This window comes from Lindgomyces ingoldianus (assembly GCF_010093535.1).
Source record: "Lindgomyces ingoldianus strain ATCC 200398 unplaced genomic scaffold BDR25scaffold_12, whole genome shotgun sequence".
NCBI lineage: Eukaryota > Fungi > Ascomycota > Dothideomycetes > Pleosporales > Lindgomycetaceae > Lindgomyces > Lindgomyces ingoldianus.
In genome coordinates, this window is record NW_022985173.1 from 546,512 (window position 1) to 566,372 (window position 19,861).

At 44.5% G+C, this 19,861-nt stretch overlaps 5 protein-coding genes across 5 annotated transcripts; 1 reads left to right on the top strand and 4 right to left on the bottom strand.

Moving 5' to 3' along the window:
* Window positions 1-4,748: 4,748 nt before the first annotated feature.
* Window positions 4,749-4,955, bottom strand: BDR25DRAFT_353811 (uncharacterized protein; the record flags this gene model as incomplete). The annotated part of the gene is made up of 2 exons (XM_033695212.1): window positions 4,749-4,801; window positions 4,856-4,955. The coding sequence occupies 2 exons, from the start codon at window positions 4,953-4,955 to the stop codon at window positions 4,749-4,751; spliced, it is 153 nt and encodes a 50-aa protein (XP_033548911.1).
* Window positions 4,956-5,129: 174 nt separating this feature from the next.
* BDR25DRAFT_353812 (uncharacterized protein) lies at window positions 5,130-7,049 on the bottom strand (the record flags this gene model as incomplete). The annotated part of the gene is made up of 10 exons (XM_033695213.1): window positions 5,130-5,323; window positions 5,623-5,722; window positions 5,800-5,845; window positions 5,879-5,995; window positions 6,067-6,166; window positions 6,296-6,406; window positions 6,541-6,699; window positions 6,794-6,860; window positions 6,908-6,956; window positions 7,045-7,049. 10 exons carry the CDS (start codon window positions 7,047-7,049, stop codon window positions 5,130-5,132), a joined length of 948 nt encoding a protein of 315 aa, XP_033548912.1.
* An 805-nt stretch (window positions 7,050-7,854) lies between these two features.
* Window positions 7,855-9,187, bottom strand: BDR25DRAFT_302866 (uncharacterized protein). The gene is made up of 2 exons (XM_033689893.1): window positions 8,288-9,187; window positions 7,855-8,235 (listed from the first exon to the last, which is right to left on the bottom strand). The coding sequence occupies exons 1-2, from the start codon at window positions 9,128-9,130 to the stop codon at window positions 8,107-8,109; spliced, it is 972 nt and encodes a 323-aa protein (XP_033548913.1). The 5' UTR covers window positions 9,131-9,187; the 3' UTR covers window positions 7,855-8,106.
* A 940-nt stretch (window positions 9,188-10,127) lies between these two features.
* BDR25DRAFT_18083 (uncharacterized protein) lies at window positions 10,128-14,299 on the top strand. The gene is made up of 3 exons (XM_033684210.1): window positions 10,128-10,643; window positions 10,704-10,855; window positions 10,912-14,299. The coding sequence occupies exons 1-3, from the start codon at window positions 10,289-10,291 to the stop codon at window positions 14,086-14,088; spliced, it is 3,684 nt and encodes a 1,227-aa protein (XP_033548914.1). The 5' UTR covers window positions 10,128-10,288; the 3' UTR covers window positions 14,089-14,299.
* An 845-nt stretch (window positions 14,300-15,144) lies between these two features.
* Window positions 15,145-15,746, bottom strand: BDR25DRAFT_324581 (uncharacterized protein; the record flags this gene model as incomplete). The annotated part of the gene is made up of 2 exons (XM_033692166.1): window positions 15,145-15,387; window positions 15,540-15,746. 2 exons carry the CDS (start codon window positions 15,744-15,746, stop codon window positions 15,145-15,147), a joined length of 450 nt encoding a protein of 149 aa, XP_033548915.1.
* Between the last annotated feature and the right edge of the window lie 4,115 nt (window positions 15,747-19,861).

Genomic DNA, 19,861 nt, shown 5'->3' on the forward strand with positions numbered 1-19,861 from the left:
TCTGAGTCCCCACGCACTCCCATATGCCTCTGAGTGGATTCATACCGCATTCGGACCCATTGTCTTGCCTGCGCCGTTACAGATATCTGTCCGGATCCCTACTGCTTCGTATCACAGGGTTAGTTATGAAACCTGACGGGTAGAGGAGCAGGGCATATAGAAATGCAAACTAGGTAGATTAAGCGAAGGTGTAAGGTGTAAGGCCGGATGTCCCAGAACGGGCCAGTATGGCCTCACCTGACCTGTGCTTCGTTTTGAAGCATGAATCCTAACAAGCGAGGCTTGGCAGCGATTCGTCTCTCTTACAATACACTCCTATTTCTCCGAAACCTTGCTCTCAGTGCCATCCGTGCTATTTACTATCCTATCTTTACATAAGGTGTAAATCTGAGTCTGAGGAGCGAGAAAGAGAGGGTTCCAAGCTGACTGTAGGTTGGATAGAATCGAGCTAGTCTTAAAAAGGTAGACACTAGTTCTAAGTAGGAAATTAAGGTGATCTAAGGACCCACTTTCACCCTCACACATGGTTATGTGAACTAAAGTCACGTTCGATACTTCAACCTCCTTGTCACGATCAGGATGCTCAAGCTACAAACAAGAGGTGGTGTAACTCAAATAGATTTAACTGAGGAGCAGAGGTGCTGCTTCGAAGGAAGATCTACCCCTGCCAAGGCCTAGGCGAGGCCCTAGGCCTGAAGAGAGAACTAGCCTCCAGGATGTAGCGTGACGCACCGTCACACTCCTCTACATATACACTGTTTAGTGTATTGCGTGGCCTGCAGTCTGTAAATTCTTCGATGCAGTTTATAGACATTAAGGTTGTGTCCTAGAAAACTTACAATGTATTCGTTAGCTTAGCAGATGTAAGAGCTGTTAATTAGATTAGAAATGTATCACAGTTATCTAGCCCCAAAGTGTAAGGACGGAGCTCTATACCACTGCGTCAATACAACCAAAAGGCGCGAATAATCAACCAAGATTTGATTCTGCGTACAGAATAGTATATATACCTGTCACGCGTAAGGACCGTCGCACAAGCCGCTTCCGGTCTTACGATGCATTATCATCCTTTGGAAGGACTAGCGGCCTTACACCAAGTACCCTAAGGGCTTAGCATTAGGTATACAAGCTTCTCGGCCTCCGTGCCTCTGCCCCTAACACTAAGGATCACTCTCTTTCTACCTCTATCCTAAATTCTCTCTGTACTTGCGCTTCCTGCTTAATACCTGTCACAGAATGTATAATATAATAGATAATAGTATTCTTGTAACGGCGCAGGTAAGACAGTAGGTCTGAATGCGGTGTGAATCCACTCAGAGGCATATGGGAGTGCGTGGGGACTCAGAAACCTGGGAATTCTATTGACACCTATGGCCTTGTACAAAAGGATATGAGAAACTACCGAGCTAGCTAAGGGGAGAGGTGAAGCCAAATACTTGGAGATAAGGGTAGCGCAGGGGGCTGTAACGGTGCAGGCAAGACAATGGGACCTAATGCGGTGTGAATCCACTCAGAGGCATATGGGAGTGTGTGGGGACTCAGAAACCTGGGAATTCCATTGACACCTATAGGCCTTGTACGAAAGGATATCAGAAAACTACCGAGCTAGCTACGGGGGAGGTGCGACTAAATACTTGGGGGAATAGGGGTACAGCAGGGGGCAGGGCAGGGTCGGGGCAGATACGCGGATCCTTCGGATATAGGTTTGTCAGGTAACTTTGAATAGAACGATTTATGCGAATCGTTACAATTCTAGAGAGAAAAAAGAACACATTTAAGACCTAGATTTTCTACAATAAAGTGTTACACTACTAGAAGCTTTGCTGTTTTAAGAAATTACTACACAGATAGATTCGATTTTCTTAGATCTTAAATTACTAGATTTCTTACAGAGAAGAAAGTAAAAAGCGGGAGGATCTAGAATTTTATAACAAAATAAGAGTCTAATATTATAAGTCTATTGTACTTCAGCTATGCACTAAATGCTAACCTTTAGTTATAAGACCCGACTTCTAAACGCGAAAATAGGTAAAAATGGCGTGTTCCTACCGCTTAAATATCACACAGACTGCTAAACTCTAGCTGGCGCTAGCCACAAACCTTAGCCACAGTGGGAACTAATGCCTTGCTGTCCAATTGTACCTTGTGACGCAGTTCCGGTAACTTTGCACACAAACTGTTCGCTGCAAGGATCTGTCCAGAGTGAGTCAATCGTCCTCCTTGCTAACGTGATTGAGGCGTTTACCTGCCACGGTCAAGTGGACATCTTGTCACTTGATCTAGGGCATGGTCAAAGCTTCACTGTGGCAAATTGGCAAGCTATATATTCATGTTCATCCCCGGCCCTCTATGAAATAGAGAGAATAATAAATAGACTATAGTAAATAATAATAACATAAATGTTCCACAACACCCTAGGGTGCAGATGCATTAGGCTCGTCACGTTCAAACTTGCATATCCATACCCTTCCATGTCCAGTACCAATACCAATCATTTTCTCGGATACCGTCATATCCGAGGGCCGATACTCCGACGGTAGCCACAATAGTTTCTCTAAATTGCATGTTATCCACATACTATCTGAACTCAAACTTAGGCCGATATTGTCATCCGACCCTGATACTAGCCGCGTAGAGTCGTGGGAGAAGGCCACTGACGTGACCAAGTCGCTATGGCCTTGGAGCGTCTGGAGGCAGTCGCCACTGCTCGCATCCCAGATCTTGACTGTATTGTCATATAACCCTGATACTAGCCGCGTAGAGTCGTGGGAGAAGGCCACTAACCTGACCCCCCCGCTATGGCCTTCAAGCGTCAGGAGGCAGGGACTCCATTTCTCTTACATAGCTAGCTTTATTGTGATCTAGCTAGGCTCTTCTATCTTAAAAAGACTTCTTATTAGACTGCAAGTAGGACTAAACATAAGTGCAGACATATACGCCTGAAGAGGACTGTTCTCTATTGCCCTCTTGTGATACATACTAAATTAACGTACGTCTTAAACTTGCTTAATTAATCCCAGTGTACCTACTTGTCCCTATATTATGTTAATATTATAAGTCTTTATATATATTATTGTTAAACTAATACTTACCTAAAGTAATAGCTTAAGTTTTGCTATTAAAACTATCCTAGCCAGCATGCTCTTGCAGAGGCTGAGAGCCTCAAGCTAGTATAGGTACTTCTTGCATGAGCTGAGGAGGGGGCATATGGCAAACGACTCGACAAGGGAGCGAGATCCAAACAAGGTGGATTGAACGAGTGTATTGTAAGGTCTAAGGAGCTCGATAGAGCTCTGGGCTGACTATATACTGTACGAGAGAGGAGCTATGCCTAATGAGTGAATAGTGCAGTGCATGGGTATGATATCGCGTGAGACACGTGCGACAGTACTTTCTCTGCAGAAAGCTGTCAACAGCGCCTCTGTCCTTTAGGTCAACTCTGTAATTTCTACAAGAGTTAGCATTCTAATCATAAAGGTGGTCAATCTAGTAGATACACAAGTAGCGTGACGTCGCTAATAGGTCAGGATCTAGCGGTTTAATTCTCCTAGCAGGATGCCTAAACAAACGTAAGCTGTACATATCCTAATGTAGCGTCTTAGACATAACTTTAAGCAATCTTAAGTAGATGATGTAGTGCGCCTCCTCTGTTCTAAATAGGAAAATTTTGTTAAAGGCCTTTGCAAATAGGAAGTCCCTTGCAGATTAATGTACAAAATACAAAGTGTCCCCTTAAATAGTAAGGAAAGAGTCACACAGGCTAATAATCTCTTGTAACAACCTAAGGTCATTATGCATATTCTTAAGCATCTTAACAAGAGATGTCAGTTCCTTTAGTGTAATTAGTTAGTATACAATCGCGATTAAGGCCAATATTTGCTTACAGAGATAAGAATGTTCTAACTTATATATCTGCTCTGCTATTCGCTTGTAAATAGAATCTAGTCTAGGTAGAAATGCGTTTAACATTGCAACAGTATTCTATCCTGGGATCTTTTTAAAGTTTTAACAGACTAAAGCTACCTAGAGGAAGGTATCATGCGCATGTAAGGATAGATAGTCTAATACAGCGCCTTAAGTTTTGTTGTTGTAATTCTTCTTCTTTGCTAGCTAAAGCACCCTGTGTTTAATAAATATGCTAACTGCTGTAGAAACAGAGTCTGCATTTAGTTCTAGGCAGAGCCTAACTTTATGTCCCGCTCTCTCTAGACGCTCCTTAATGTTAGGCTAGTTGCAACTAGAGACAACCCACTTAGTCTAAGAAGATATAGAGGACTTCTAGATAATAAAGTCTAACAGTTTTGCTAAATCTGCTATACATTTATTAAGCGCGTTAATAATTAAGTAGGCGCTGTTAAAGCTTAGGTCCTTAAGGATGTTTATAAAGATCTTAGACAAGGCAACCTAGGTATTTGTATCCTTAAAAAGGTCCTTGCCAGCATGCTTGTACTTTTTCTGTATATAGGAGACAAGTAATAGTTGCTAGTCAACAAGCATATACAGCAGACCTTGCAGCACAGTTGTGGCGTTGTTGATTCGCAAGTCTGTGGCCTAATAGAAGAAGTAGGACAGGAGATCTGTTTTAATTATTAACTTCTCTAAATTGTTTACAATGCCGCAAAGCAGCATTGTCTTACCCCTACTAGATCCCCTTTAACCCATAGCAGTTGACTCTGTTAGTTGCTACACTATTGTTAGAAGTCTAAGTTCTTAAGAATCTAGTGGTAAGAGTCTAGTAGCAGTCCTCCCTAAGTGTCTTTAATGCGCTTTTTGTTATTAGAGGGGTCAGTTAAGCGTAAATCTTGAAGGCATTTGTTCTGCTTGTTAATCTCCTCCTTAAGCCTTTTAAACGCACTTGCAGATCCTTCTCCATAGCGAAGAGACATTTTGACGTTAAAGATACTAAGTAGTGAGTACGCTTTGTCTTCGTCTACCTTTTTCTTGCGGCATTGCATCCACAAAAATCGCTTAGTGTCGCTAAACTAAGATAAACGTGCTCCTTTAAGCGCTTTATTAGGAATTCTTGTAATTTCATAGATGTGTTGTCTTAGCGATTGTTTGTCGCCAAGTTTCTTCTTGTCTCGGGAGAAGAATTCAACTAAAGTTGGCGCAAGAAGCTCCTGGAGGGTCTAGCCCTGGGTGAACCATTTGCTTTGCCGAAAAGCCTGCTCCCAAGTACATTGAGAGGGATCATCGTCTGCTTTTCGCTTGATTGTTGAAACATCGGAAAGATAGACATAACATCTCACTGCATTCTGATACCAACGAAACATAGAGTTGATAGCGTCCCGAACCTCTACGGGGTTGGAATCATCAATGCAAACTCATACCACACTTGCGACAACATTGACTTTGTTGAACCGCTTACTTAACCTGTAATTTTTACTACTTAGCTTATTTTTTAGATTATGTATAATCCCTTTCTCTAATATTTAAAACTACCTATTTTTACAATCTTTATTAGACGCACATCCTTATGATTAGACCGCTCTAGATTAGAGGCCTAAAACTAGGAACCCCCCTTTTTTCTTATTTATAATAATAGCAGATAATAATTAAGTAAAATCTACTCTAACATAAAGCTGTTTCCGGATCTAATCTTCAGTTACGCAGGGGTGTAACGTGAGTAATGAGTAAGCAGCCTGAGCTCGCCATAAGCCGACGCGAGCCAGCGTGATCGTGCCTGATTTCCTCCCTCTTGCCTAAGCAGCATGAAGAGGGTCTAAATTTGGGCCCCATTAATTTGTAGGGATGTTAGGTGTTTGGAACTAATTAGTCCTATTTTCAGGACCCCATCACGCTTGCTGGGACCAAGAATGGCTGAAGCTTACCTATGAGAGTGCTCCTAAGATCACAAGCTGCCCGGGAGAATTCTTACTCTTGAGGATGCGGCGAGAACATTGATGCTGGGACAGTATGCAACAGAGAGGGCGACGCATTAGCAAACGGTGTGCCAATCTTTGCATGCGAAGCCTTTGCACAGCCCACACACAGCCTCCACATTATGCGCAATTATGATAAAAGCGCTTATATCTCCCTAATACTGTAGCTAACCTTCCTGATCACTTACTAACTGCTATTGTCTTAATTTTTGATTTACAGCTATCCTTGCGGCCTGGAACTGTAGTTGAGTGATACAACTTCTTCACTTCCAAAACTGCAGAGACTGACCCCGATTTCATCCCCAAAGCTGTTTTCCTCTTAATCTGCAGGGCTTAGATCCACATCCTTAAAACTGCAATCTAAGGATATCCTTGAAATGAGCGGCTAGCACTAGATTAATAATAACACTAACGACGCTTCTCACTATGCTTAGACACTTGTATGTGATCATATAGAAACTGTGATGGATTATCATCGGGATCCACAGCCTCCTCCCGCACCTTACAATAACGATGCAACAAAGCTATTTATGATCCATTGTTGTTGCCTTTAAGCAAGATAAGGATGTTGTGCTTGCCCGCCTGGTCAAGGCAGCTGTTGACGTCTAGAATAGGGCAGTTGGCGAGGAATTAACTGCGGTTAATAATTTCCTTCAACAAACTGTAGATACTGTCAGGAGTGGTGGGGCGACATTAGCCGTCTTGCAGAGTGTTCTTAAGACTCTGATACAATGCGACAAAGCATAGAGAAGTGCATTATCTTTAGCAGCGTCTTTGACAAGCAGGGCCCCCTCTAGAATAGAAATATCTGTTACGGCTAAGCTGTTCACAGTTAGCTCCTTAGCAGGACTAGGAGTATATATGTAGCTTGTCTTTTGTTTCTAGTCAATTAACGCAGTTCTCTACTTCACCTTCCTCCTTAGAGCCTTGTTCTGCTCTAACAATATCTGTTAAACGCAAGACGTTTGAGGTTCCTTTCTAGGACTTATTAGAATACTTTTGGAGATTAAAACGTCTAGACACACCTTGTCATAGTTGTCACTAACTATTTCTTGATAGACCACTGCTCTGTACCTTCGCTAGATACGATTCGCAATCATCAACAACTTCAGATATCTATATACGCATTCTTAATTGTTATTTCGCATGCTTACAGTCAGACCGCATATTTTTTATTCTAGTTTCTTACGTCTAGGATGCTTTAATCTGCGTAGCAAACAAATTAGGAGCGCATAATAATAAGGCTGCCCCCTTGCTTATTAATACACTTAAAGCCTTATTTAAGGGCGCAAAAGATGCCTATAATTCTAAGGTAGAGTTTTAGCATAACTACTTTAGTGTTCCCTAATAGCAAACAGCAATTAAGGATTCTATCCTTCTCTACCTTCTATTAATATACAGTCTTGCAGAAGAAATTCTAGTCTATATAGCTAACATTTCACTATCTTCTGCTGCTCTCTTAATTATTAGAAATCAGCGCTAGGCGGATCTTTTGTTGCTCTAAGCATTTAAGGTTATTCCCCTCTTGCGCACCTTGTGTAATTCCTAATAGATGCAACAGATGTAGGTAACTCTTAAGTATTCCTAATGCAAAAGCGCATGCATTATAGATTAGTTAAACTAGATTTAGAGACATTGTAATAAGAATAGCCTGTTCGCTAGAGATACGTTTACGCAACTTGTTAATAGCGGCTAGGCGATGTTAATTAGCTTGTTTCAACATGCCAAAAGTATCGCTCGCAATCTTAGCTTGCTAGGCAAATTCCTTAGTAGAATAGCATCTAGAGAGAATAGCCTACGTTAATTATGCCTTGGTGAAGCGTTGGAGCTGGTTGCTAGGAAGCAATGCTTCTTGTTTCGAGATCGCTTCTTTGCTATCTATATGTTGCTAAACTGTACTGTCGTACCACGGCCACGCAGGGGCCAAAGGAAGCGCACACGTTGGAATTTTTAAATCAAAGATATGACCTACCTCACTTAATTTTCGCCAGAGAGAACGGCAACTACTTGTTCGGACTATGATATGAAGCTACGGTGTAGAACCAAACATTCTGCCTTCGTTGCAAAATGCAGCAGCTAATTACTTTACATTCCCTCCACCGTTGAATTTACTCGACTAATCGTTCTAATACTAGGCTTTGCTCCCTGAACACTGAATGGACCAACTCGTTACATTCGCACCTCGTGGAATCGATGCGAATCATATATATTACCGCCTCCAAAATCATTGGCCATGCCCACCAAGCCTAGGCTCCGGGGCAGCAGTCTCCTCCATCACTGCCGGCTGCGTACCGATATTGAGAACTGTTTGTGATGAGGCAATTTCGGGGTCACCTTGAAGCGTCAATTGGTTCTGGGGTTGGTGTAAGCTATGATACCAATATTTTCACAGGGAGTCAAAGTACCGTGTACTCAAGCGGAAGTTGCAGTACTTTCCCCCACGGGAAATTATCTGCACTAAAATCGTCGCAAGTGAGATCCATGGGGAGCAATGGTGTTTTTCCATCCAGAAGGACTGGATGATCGTTCTTTGGTACGAGGCGACGAAGGTCCACAGAAAATTTCACCGTCGGCTTCACAACCACCTTCATCCACACTGGTTGGCCTGGCTCGTTCAGGAACACAGTAGCAGCTCGAAATTGACGAAAGATACCATCCTTCTGGGCTGCATTTTCCGTCAACTCCCAGGACACTGCATTTGGAGCCTCATCGTGGTCATCATCCCAGTCGAGATTGCCGTGCACCTCCATCCGATTTTCGTGGTGTTCTGCCCGCTCTATGCCTCCCGTTCCAGTGACCCCAGCTGAGAGTCCGATGGGACTTTGGAACAATAGCGGAATCGAAATGTCAAGATATTTGGTCTCATCCACAACCTTTACTATTCCATATACTGACTTCGGTGCTATATTCACCACCTTGGGGTCTTGATTGGGGTCTCCTGAAATAACTCGGTGATCGTTGGCATCAACGGCCCTGGTAAGCTCGACTTCTATTCTTGCGTAGTTGTATCGGCAGGCTCTCTTCGACTGAAAGGAGAAGGAGAAGTCAATCGCAACAAGGCAAGCAGGCTTTGACTTGTAGGTTCCATACTGGACTCTGTTCAATACTGCGCTGAACGAGGTTCCTCCGATGTTTTCCTGGGTGGCTAGCGGTCGATTAACACGGCTTTTGTTCTTGATGCTAAGTGTTGGTGTGGCTTCGGATTCCTCTAGAATGGTATCGAACCTGCCATTGATTGGGTACGCCATTTTCGTGTTGGAATCCAGGGTTGATTGCATAGTGAGTCCGGTTTGACGATCAAGAAAACTTTTGTGACTGATGCGGCTGAGCAGTGCTGGCAAAAATTAAACCAATTGGAACCAATCGACTATCGGCAATTGCCGATTATGGCTAACTAATTATCTGATAATCGGTGCACAGACTAGGTTCAAGAATGATCTTTTCCTACATAAGAGCTACAAAGTACTTTATAAGAGCAAAGTTGTAGAGCTCTGTAAGCACATTCAAACAAGCTACGTATTGTACAAATCTGACATGTTTTGGCAGAGTTATCAAAGAAATACTCTGCAGCCAGCCTGTCGTGGGCAGCAGGCAGCCCCATCAGGCTCGTCTGCTCGCGCGAAACAGTAATTCTGCGATAACTCTGCCAAAACATGTCAGATTTGTACAATACGTAGCTTGTTTGAATGCGCTTACAGAGCTCTACAACTTTGCTCTTATAAAGTACTGTATAGCTCCTACGTAAAAAAAGTTTCAAAAAACCGTGCTGATTAAACCAACTATCGCGATAAACCGATTATGATTGAACCAATCGATAATCGGTTCCAATCGGTTCGCCCCCCAATCGTTGCCAGCACTGCGGCTGAGATCGGCTTGAGTGGGTCGGACTACCTGCACCACTCAACCATTCGAGTTTCAGTCTGGCCAAAGAACACCATAAACCAGAGAAAATAACATGGAGTTTTCTCTATTCGGAGTATCCTGCGCAATTTATAAAGTTTGAGGAGTATCCTTTCAAATTTCTGATACTCTGAAGGGCGTAGGTCACCGACTCCTTCCTAGGTTGTAATTGGTCGGGAATGCCAAGGCATCATTCACAACTTCCTGGGGCTCCTCACTTTACCTACCAAAACACCTATCTTTGAGCGTTAGCAATCCACGCACCCGTTCTTCAGATGTGATAAAGTGAGCGAGTAAGTTTCTATGAAAGTTCTCTAGGAGCATCCTCGCTGACCTGATATAGCCCATCGTGCCCATGGCTTGACAGCGATACGTCGGTCGACATTAGCCTGGACATTAGCGGCCCCGATCTCCTACTCACGGTCTGCAAACTCGTAAGCGCTTGAATAACCATCGGCCGTTGCAGCTCAGTTGGCGACCGGAAGAGTCTCCTGATCGCGATCAAGATGTTGAATACAATCGAGAAGCTCAGACAGTATCGGGCTAAAGGGCAGTTCGACTCTGGTCATGAATATGTCTGTAACCTCGCACAAAGTGTTCAAGAAGATAAACAGGTAGCAATTGAGGTCGCACAGCTCTATCTCGTGCAAGGGCACTTTATTCGGGCACTGGCAGCTTGTGAAAAAGCACGAGTTCCTTTGTTTGATGAGGGCCTTGATGAGTATTCATCCGAAGTGCTCAACGAGGACAGCGTCTGCTTGGAGCTCATTCATGCGTTCGTCAATATATCTCGGCATTCGAAGCTATATACTGCGCTAAGAAAGGCTTCCATAGCGCACAAGTTATGGCTTGGCCAAGAGGGTAATCTCTCTCCTAGATATTTGCTTTTCGAGTGTGCCGTGCTAATCTTGGAGTTACCAGTCGAACAAGAGGTGATGAAGTTGAATATCCCAAGCATGAGTCCTATTGAAATCCAGAGCAAGATTGGAAAAATCATTAAGCAACGTGATGGCCTGGGTGCTCTCCCTTCTGAGCTGGGCAAGGAGCATCGCTCTACGGTGTCAGAATCTCGAGTAAGTCCTTCAAACTCGCTACCTAGCCGTACTCGAATACTTTTAACAGCGCCCAGATTCTCATGGAATATTGGTATTATAAAATTTTCACATCGTGCTCGGAACAAGGCCTTACCGATGAGCCACAAGCCGAAACTAAAAAGCGGGCGAGTAAGCGGATCAGCGATCTCTACACATATGTGGTCCAAAACAATCGACTTCGGGAAGCTCGATACTTACTCTATCATTGCGTCAGCTTACTGGAAGACAACGCGAAAGTACCGCTTATGTTGGGACAATTCTTAGAGTGTCTTGAAGGCACTTCATTCGATGTTGAGAAAGCACAGACACACCTGGACTTAGCGGAATGGCAAATCCGATATACCTTTCCTGCGTCTGCCTCTACAGTTGAGCATCAGTTGCAAGAAGCCAAGCGCCTCTTCGAGAAGACGGATCACACCCATGGCGGTCTGGATGTTGCGGACCTTCGACTACTCTTGCCTAGAGCGTACGAAAACCTTGAGGAACTATTTCGCGCAAAATCTGAGAATGCAGCTGCCTATTTCTCCAAATCCTGCTACCTCAAGGGTCTGAGATGTCTTCTTTTTGCAATCCCCAAAGCCTTCGAGATTGGCACATTGGATAACCTCGTCGAGCAGAGTATCGACCTTCTTCATAAAATCATCTCCCACGTAGGCGCGGAGCTTTACACACAACTTACTTTCATTGATATAACTTCGCAGTCTTTGCTTCGGGCCCCAGAGTATGGGCATGCCCTGCACTCGCTGGAATCATACATCAAGAGTGTGCCAGAAGAAATAGGTCCTAGGTATCACAGCTACTTGTACCTCTCTCTTCGCAAGGTCTATTCATCGCTCGGAAATATTACCGAAGCCAGAGAGTGTGCAAAGAAGGCTCTCGAGATCTCTTCTTGCAACAGAAATTCCTACATCGATCAATCCGATGCAGCACTAGAACTTGCGACTGTAGAATGGGATGCTAGAGTGGAGCATGCCCCCGGATCACCTGAAGAGCTTCGACAAATCGAGAAGGTAATTGATCTCCTCCAAACATGGGCTGAAAAGGATGCTAGTCATTCATACTTGTATGGGGAACGAATGAAGTGTCATGAATTAGGAATCATCGAAAATTACCTCTTCAACTTCCACCATTTCGAAGACGCAGGGAATAAGGCCAAGCAATGGTTCAGTCGCGCTCAGAGAGGAAGCCAAGAAAGTGGCATCCCATCATATGAAGACATCAACGGACGGGTAGACGAACTAATCGCAGTCCGCAACTTTGAAGAGGCTATTAGGTTAGCCAAGAGTGGCTTAGAGCAATGGCAGTCGGCTCCGGATCCCCCTAGATTCCATCTCGCACAAGGATTCTTTCGAGTTGGGACAACACTTCACCTTAGCGCCGGACACATGATTACCTCGGGCTCAGTTGAAACTAGCGAAGATGTCCTAGAATATGCGCGGATATTGATGGAAGCCATGCGGTATTCATATGAGGCTCTAAAAGCCTACCGGAGCACTGGAGGAGCGAAGATGACAGTCACTTGTACCAATCACATATGGCTCGCGATACAAGATATCAAGCAAGTATCGGAAGATGTTGGATTGAAATACCTGGAAGCCTACCTTAGAGAGCTGGAAATTACAGAATCATTTTGTGACAGCATCCGGCGGAGTCTTGCGTCTACGGAGAAGATCCGGTCCCTATTAGTAAAGCGTCAACTCGTTTCTAATGACGATCAGCGAAAGTTCTATAGTCTAGCGACACAAAGCTGCATCCAACTGATGGATCCCGGGTCCGCATGGACATGGATACAAAAGGGCAAGGCCAGAGCGTTGTCGGACCTTTTCGGCATACGTGCGTTTGTGCCTTCTAGCCTCCTTCAAGCCATTCATGACGACCCTGTTGCCCACAAGCTCTACCAACAAGAAATTAAGAGTACCCAGAGTGCTCTCCATGCGTCTCCGCAGGCCTATATCGGCGCTACACGCAAGGTCATGTCAGACCGAGAAGCCATGAAAGCAGTTCCGGTTCTCGCACAACTCCTTGCAATTCGAGAAGGTGCTTTTGATGTTAGCTTGGAAACATCATTCATACAGCAGTCCCTAAATCTGTCCAATATCGGAGGACAAAAGCTGAAGTATGTCGACTGGTACTTTTTGCCGAAGTCAGAGGGATCCACTGAGGCCATTGCCATCTTCGTTCGCGATTTGTCGGGGAATACTTCTATTCGTCAGCTCACGGTCACGGTCTCAGACGTCCAAGAATGGATCCGAAAAGTTTTTGAGCCTCCGGAGGGTGCTGAACCAGAGCTGAAAAGGAAAGCAGGAAACAGAACCTTGTGGGAGCTCAATGGTCTTTTGGATGGTGTTGATGAATATACCGATGAGGGTGACCTGTTGGTTCTGTCTCCTTGCGGTATTTTGAACTCGGTTCCACTCCATGGCCTTAAGGTTGGTGGTCGAGTATTGATAGACAGAAACCTAATCATATACTCGTCAAGCGCTGCCATCTTCAGGCAGTGCCAGGCTCGTGCAGCGGCGTCTGCACATATCTCAACATCTCCCAGCGGGATCAAGGAGGCACATAGTCGCAATGACTTCTTAGCAGTCTACGAAGAAAGCTCAAGTCTTGCAGCCGAAGAGCGGACGAGCATTTTCACCAGCGTCAAGAACATTGCCGAGAGTTTCCGCGGCAACATAAAGTTGGGACAAGAAGTCACTAAGACCGCATTTATGGAAACCTGTCGAGATGCTTCATGGCTTTTCTACCATGGCCATGCTATCTACGACAAGCAAGAACTTTTGGAATCTGGACTCGTATTGAGCGATCACAACTTGACTATCTCCGACATCTTCGATGGCGCTGCAATGCAAAATTCGCCTCATGTAACTGTCATTGCGTGCGACTCGGGAACACAGCAAATTGCGCCCGGCGATGAACCCCTCGGTGTTGTTCCTGCTTTGCTCTTCGCAGGAGCGACATCCGTCCTAGGATGCATCTGGCCAATTGAGAGTTGGGCCGGAAGAATTTTCAGCGAGAAGTTTCACGCACACCTGGCCGCACAGATGACGAATGGAAACAATGAAGGCGGCTCTCACACTGTTGTGAACCTTGCGGCTGCGTTGAGAGATGCGGTCAGGGAGATGATGGATAAGAAGAGTGTTGAGACGAGACTGCCCTACTTTTGGGCTTCATTTGTACTTCACGGATGCTGGTTTCATGCTAGCCCGTGATAAGCGGTGTGAGTTAGTTGGAGTGTGGTGGATTTCGCATCCACTCTCGACCGATGCTTTTCTGTTCCTCTATATCAATGCATCGGCTTCTTTCGAACGACGCGGCCGGCAGTGACAACCCCTCCCAATTAGAAAACTCACCATAACTCCCAAAATATCTGATTCACAGCCACACGAAGCAGCCTCAAAGCGCCCACTTCATCCCTCCCCAAATCACCATGGGCGACTGGGTGCCAAGAGCCGTCCATGTCTTCGATGAGGACAGCAGGCTCCCAGTAGTCTGGGTTGGTGTGCGTGGATTCAACTTGATAGCAGACGTTACGTCTAGAATATACGCGCCCGAAGTCCCCTGCGGAGTTGGAGTCAGCGAGCGTGGAGGCCGCCCGGATGAGCAGCTGGGATTCTTTACGAAGGAGGCGTCTTTAGGTTCTTGATGAGTAGGAATTCTTGGTTCTCAAGACGCAGGTTATCAGGAATACTAGAGTCTTGAGGCGGGCGCTGAGGCCGAGACTGACGTTGAGATTGAGGCTGTGGCCGTGGTTGAGACTTGAGCACCGCTCTGGCGGGAGGTCGATGGACAGAGAGGTAAGTCTTTAGATGGTGTAGCTGTTTCAGAAACCAAAGATAAAGTGATTTGACCCTCCGTCTCGCAGAACCAATGACGCGTCTCTGGCGTTCCATCCCTTCTGAAGGTAGTTAAAATGGATTCTTCAACGAATAGGTGAACAAGTGAAGATAATTCGCGTGTCACAAAAGTTCTTAGAGGGGTCCGAACGAGAAGAGGCCAGAAGTCCACACATTTACCGTGTCGTTATCATTCATTTGTCTCCTTTTCCGAGCAAAACGCGAGTCCAAGCGGCGGTCGACTGAGAATACACACCAAAAAAAATTTCACTGGCGATTCGCGGATACAACAAATCTGAACACCCTGCCTCTTCCAACCGCAATTCCCTCTGAGCCTATGATGATCCCAAATCTTCGATTCGCAAAATACCACTACCATGGTAGGTGTGCGGCTCAATCTAACATAAACTCCCCCCATCGCATTTCATCCATCTACTTCGTATCCCAAATAATCTCCCGCTCGTACTTCCGCATCAAAAACCCCGTCGGATCCTTCTCCTTCACATGTGCCCAAGCCCCCGCAAAATGTATCACAAACATGGCCTTCTGCCAACTCTTCGACAAATTGTCATTACACAGGATCTCTTCAGGGAATGCGTTGATTTTATACTGTGATATCCTCATCGCATGCTTCGTCAGCGGTCCTTCCAGTTTCAGGTAATCGCGCATCGACTCCTGGTCGTTCAAATTGTCTTTTCCTTCGAGGAGGGTCGTGTCATGGAGCGCGCTGACGCCAACGAGGAAAGCCCAGGCGCGCGCTTTGTGGCGCGCACGATGAAGGAGCCGTCATTGAGTCCGTTACTGTGGTCCTAGTCAGCCCAGGGCACATCTCTATCCGAGCTCGAGCTCAACACGCACCAGTCGTCGGTGAGCAGAACGTCGATCTCCTCCGGCGCAGTAACGTTGGATAAACTGTCATGTATGATATCCTCAACCCGGGTCGTCGTGTTCGTAAACAGCGTATCGAAATCAATCCACCAGACCCAGTCGTGCTTGCCGCCGTCGATGACGCGCTGTATCATGTCCCATTTCATTTATGTTGTGCCGCGCGTTGCGTGGGACTCGTAGTCAACGAAAAGATCGTACCCGTGCCACTTTGCGTAGACTGAATCGCAATGAGAAGATTAGCAGCATTACTAGACGGTGCGGGGATCTGCGATTGCGGACATACAGGATTTGTTCATGAGCGAGAGATGGATGTACGATTTCTCAGACGTGACACCCGTCACTATCGCGATGCGAGGCGGCCCTGAATATACCTCCGGAGAGGAGATCGGAGAGGCCTGCGCAGGCGAAGAATATACATATTGTCGGTTGGATGAAGAAAAGACCAAAACCAAACACACTACAACTAGACATAGGCCCATGGTCCTGAAAGAACGAGCGCCGACGATCATATTGAAGAAGGACTTGAACTAAGAGACGGAACTAAAAGAGGGACTTAACGAGACTGTGAAGCTTGCAAGCACAGGACGATGGAGATACTTAACCAAAGCGATACTTTTTTTGCAACGCGCGGTCTCCAACGCGACGTACCTTCCCCTTACTTCAAACTATCGTCCAGCCCACAATAATTTTCCATTTTATGCATGGCTTTGCTTTTGATCGTGTTGAAAAGAACATAAAATTCTCCAACTGTCCAGACGCCTTTCGCTAACCCTCTCGCCAGAACATGACCGGCGGAAAAAGCACAGTCTCGCCTCCCTTTTCTCTCCCGAAAATGTGCTTCCGAAGCTACGACTGAGAAGAACGCCGGGAATGAATCAAGCGAAAAGAGAAACTGAAAACGTGAAAGGAGAAAACCGGCACTGCCGACTTAAAGTAGGAGTTGTCGATTCAGTAACTGGGCTACTTACTTTGGGACTTAGACTAATCGCTTGTGTGGATCTCGGGCCAGCGAAACCCCCTTCAGAGATCAGTCGTCGCCTCCGTTACATATCTGAAGAGTGAGATGCTTTCGCGAACTCTTCCCACGAGTTGAAGTTGTAGTACAAGGTTTTGGTCGCGGTAGAGGTTGAGGGTAAATGGCCGCTGCGGTTGTCCAGTCCGCTTAGTAAGCCGCCTTTTACTACAAGTCCATCCATTGATCGCTACTCGATTAGAGCAAGAAGACTGATGATTAGGACATTGCCATTAGGATCCAAGTGGCCTTCATACTACTAACTTTCCTGAAGTCGAACGTACAACGCACCTGAACTAAGCAACCCCAGACATGGCACGTGTCTCCGCGCTGTAGTACCAACATCTTTAGGCATGTCAATGGGACATTCTATTCCAGACACGGGGCTTCATACTGTCAACTACACTTCCAATATCCCTAGGTTCACCAGGCGCATTCTCCACACCCGCAACTGCCGTTCATCAGCACCACCCAGGCTCTCCACACCCCCAGATTATCCCGCATACACACAACAAATCTCCAGCACGAGCCCAGTCTTCTACAACACGTTGCCATTGCCCAGCTATAAGCCCAGAACTCTCTCAAATGAAGCCTCCTTGGTTCCAAACCAACCGCCATCAAGCTCCGTCTTGACTCCCGAATCCGATATCGACGGTAAAATCAGGCCACTTTACCCATGGGAGGGGTTTTCCAGAGCAGCACTTTTAGATTTTCAGAGCAGAAAATGCCAAGACTGTACCAAGCCCTGAAAAACGTCTGTGCGGGCCCCTAATACCAGCCACACCCCATCAAAATCTGACGTTTTAGCAGAAAACTGGCAGAAAACTCGCGTAAATTTAGATAACACACTGTGATTTGTAGAACTAAGCTCTAGAATTATTCTACAGATCTATGTACAACAGTACGGCCTAGCTAAACAGGCAGCCCTAGCTACAATAAGCAACTAAATGTAGCCCTGTTTAAGGCGGTAAGGGCGGTGGCCAAGGCGGTAAGGCCCACTTACAAAGGTGGTGGCCATGTGGTGGGGGCGTGGCTAAGCCGACAGCTAAACCAATAAGAGGCCGCAGCCGCTGTGGCTTAACAGTCTTGGCATTTTCTGCTCCGAAAGTCTAAAAGTGCTGCTCCGGAAAACCCCTCCCTTACAGTCATTCCAAAAAGTCTGTCCCATGGCCTGAGCACTCGCTTATGAGCTCAGGGGACTCGGAAAAATCCCCCCCACCCAAATTAGTACTGCAGGCCTTTCCCTGACCCCTAACCACGCATCTAGAGCTCTAGAAAAGCCTAAAAAATCCTTTATTATTTAATTTTAACGCTACAGCTCCTTCTTAATTAGGTAATTAACAACAGCCTACTAAGATAAGCTAGTCCTTTTGTGTCACGATTGTGCACGAGTAAGGTTATAGAGCTTCACAGAGGTCTAGTTCAATTACTACGTGAGGTATTATAGTAGGTACAAGACGTTGTGTAAGGAATAAGAAAGTTTAAAAGGAAATTAGTAATTAAATACTTAGCTTAAAAGTTTAAGCGCTTTAGGTATAAATTAAGCCTATTCTAGGTTTAGTTAGTGTTAAGGCAGTTTATGCTTAAGTTTATATCTATATTATGTTATGTTTATGTTAGACGTGCACTAATAATACTCTAGTACACGTCTAATACAGTTATGTCTAAGATCTAGGGAGGATACTATAACAGTACCCCCCCCCTTATTAAGAAGGGAATCCTTTACATTAGTAGTTTTAGCATTAGGTTGTCTTTATTAGAGTAACATGGTCCACAAGCGAATGTTCAACACAAGCGAGTGTTCTGCCCCACCACCAAAACGCAGCTAACCTACTACTAACTGCGATGCATTAACAACTATATAATTAATTATCTTTAAAAGAGGCTAGAATTAACCTAGCTATTTAAGCTTTTAATAGAGACACGTCTTTAACTAAGAGGCGCGCTGCAGCACTTTATAATGTTAATTAAATAGCTCTCTGCTAACAACGCGCAGGGATAACTATGCAACGCAACTGTATAGCTAACAACAAGAAGCTTACAAAGCTAGAAAAGGAGGTAATTATTAAGCATATACTTAATCTAGATTCCTAAGGATTTGCGCCTACTCTAGGTGCTGTACAAGAGATGGCTAACAGGCTTCTTACTAAGCGCAGCGCTCTACTAGCAGGTATTAACTAGCTATCTAACTTTGTTGCCTATACACTAGCAGTTAAAACTTACCTTAGCTAACTATATAATTACTAATAAGCAAAATGCAAAGATTTAGTAATTATAAGTAAGTAGTTTAAGCTTATAAAGGCTACATAATTAAAGTATAGAATTATAGATTAGGACATGTATAATTTTAACAAGACAAGCTTTTAAATAGGGGTTATATTAAGCTAAATAGTTATTATAGGCACAGATAGACATAATTAGCTAAAGGCTATACAGCTAGGTAACTGTAAATAAGTGACAGTTATTACAGGCATTAACGCAGATAAGTAGGCAATACCTCTATACATAATCTTTAAAAGCAAGCATCACCTATCTACCTAGTATAAAGATAAAGATATACTAAAAGACTAGGCTATTAGTGTTAGCAACAACAGCTAGATAACTAATAAACATAGAATTACATAGCTAGAGCACTTTAATCTGCATATAAAAGATTACTTAGTAGGCTTATAGTAGCTACTTATTTTTAATAGCTATAAAAGCTATTACTTTATTAAATTCTTAGAGCTCTGCAAGTAGAGGCGTATTATAGCGCTCTATATGCCAGCACACGCGTCACATATTCTACAGCTGCTTAACGTTAGCTGCTTTTTGCTGTTAAAGCGCGTGTATAGTACTAAGATTAGCTAGTTAATCTACTACTAGATTAACTATATTAATAAGCTAACCTTTCTACTAGCCTTTAAAGCAGCATTTAGTTGCTTAATTATAATAGATAATATCTGCGCAGGCTTTAAAGCTATAGGACTAGTCTTATTTAACCTAAAGCTAGTGCTTTTAAAGCTTAATATACAGCTACCTAATTAGCTAGCTACTCTACTACTAAATACTGCCTAGGAGGCTTAAACACCTAGTAATTTTTATAAAGTTAAGGCTTAGTTAACTCTACTATATAATTAAATTTAAAGGCATTAAAATTTATCTTTTTTTACTATACTTAATTTAGCAAAGTAGCTAAGTAAGGGCGCTACTAAGATAGCTTATGTTACTGTTCTATAGCGTAATTAAGCAGCTACCCTAGAGAGGGCC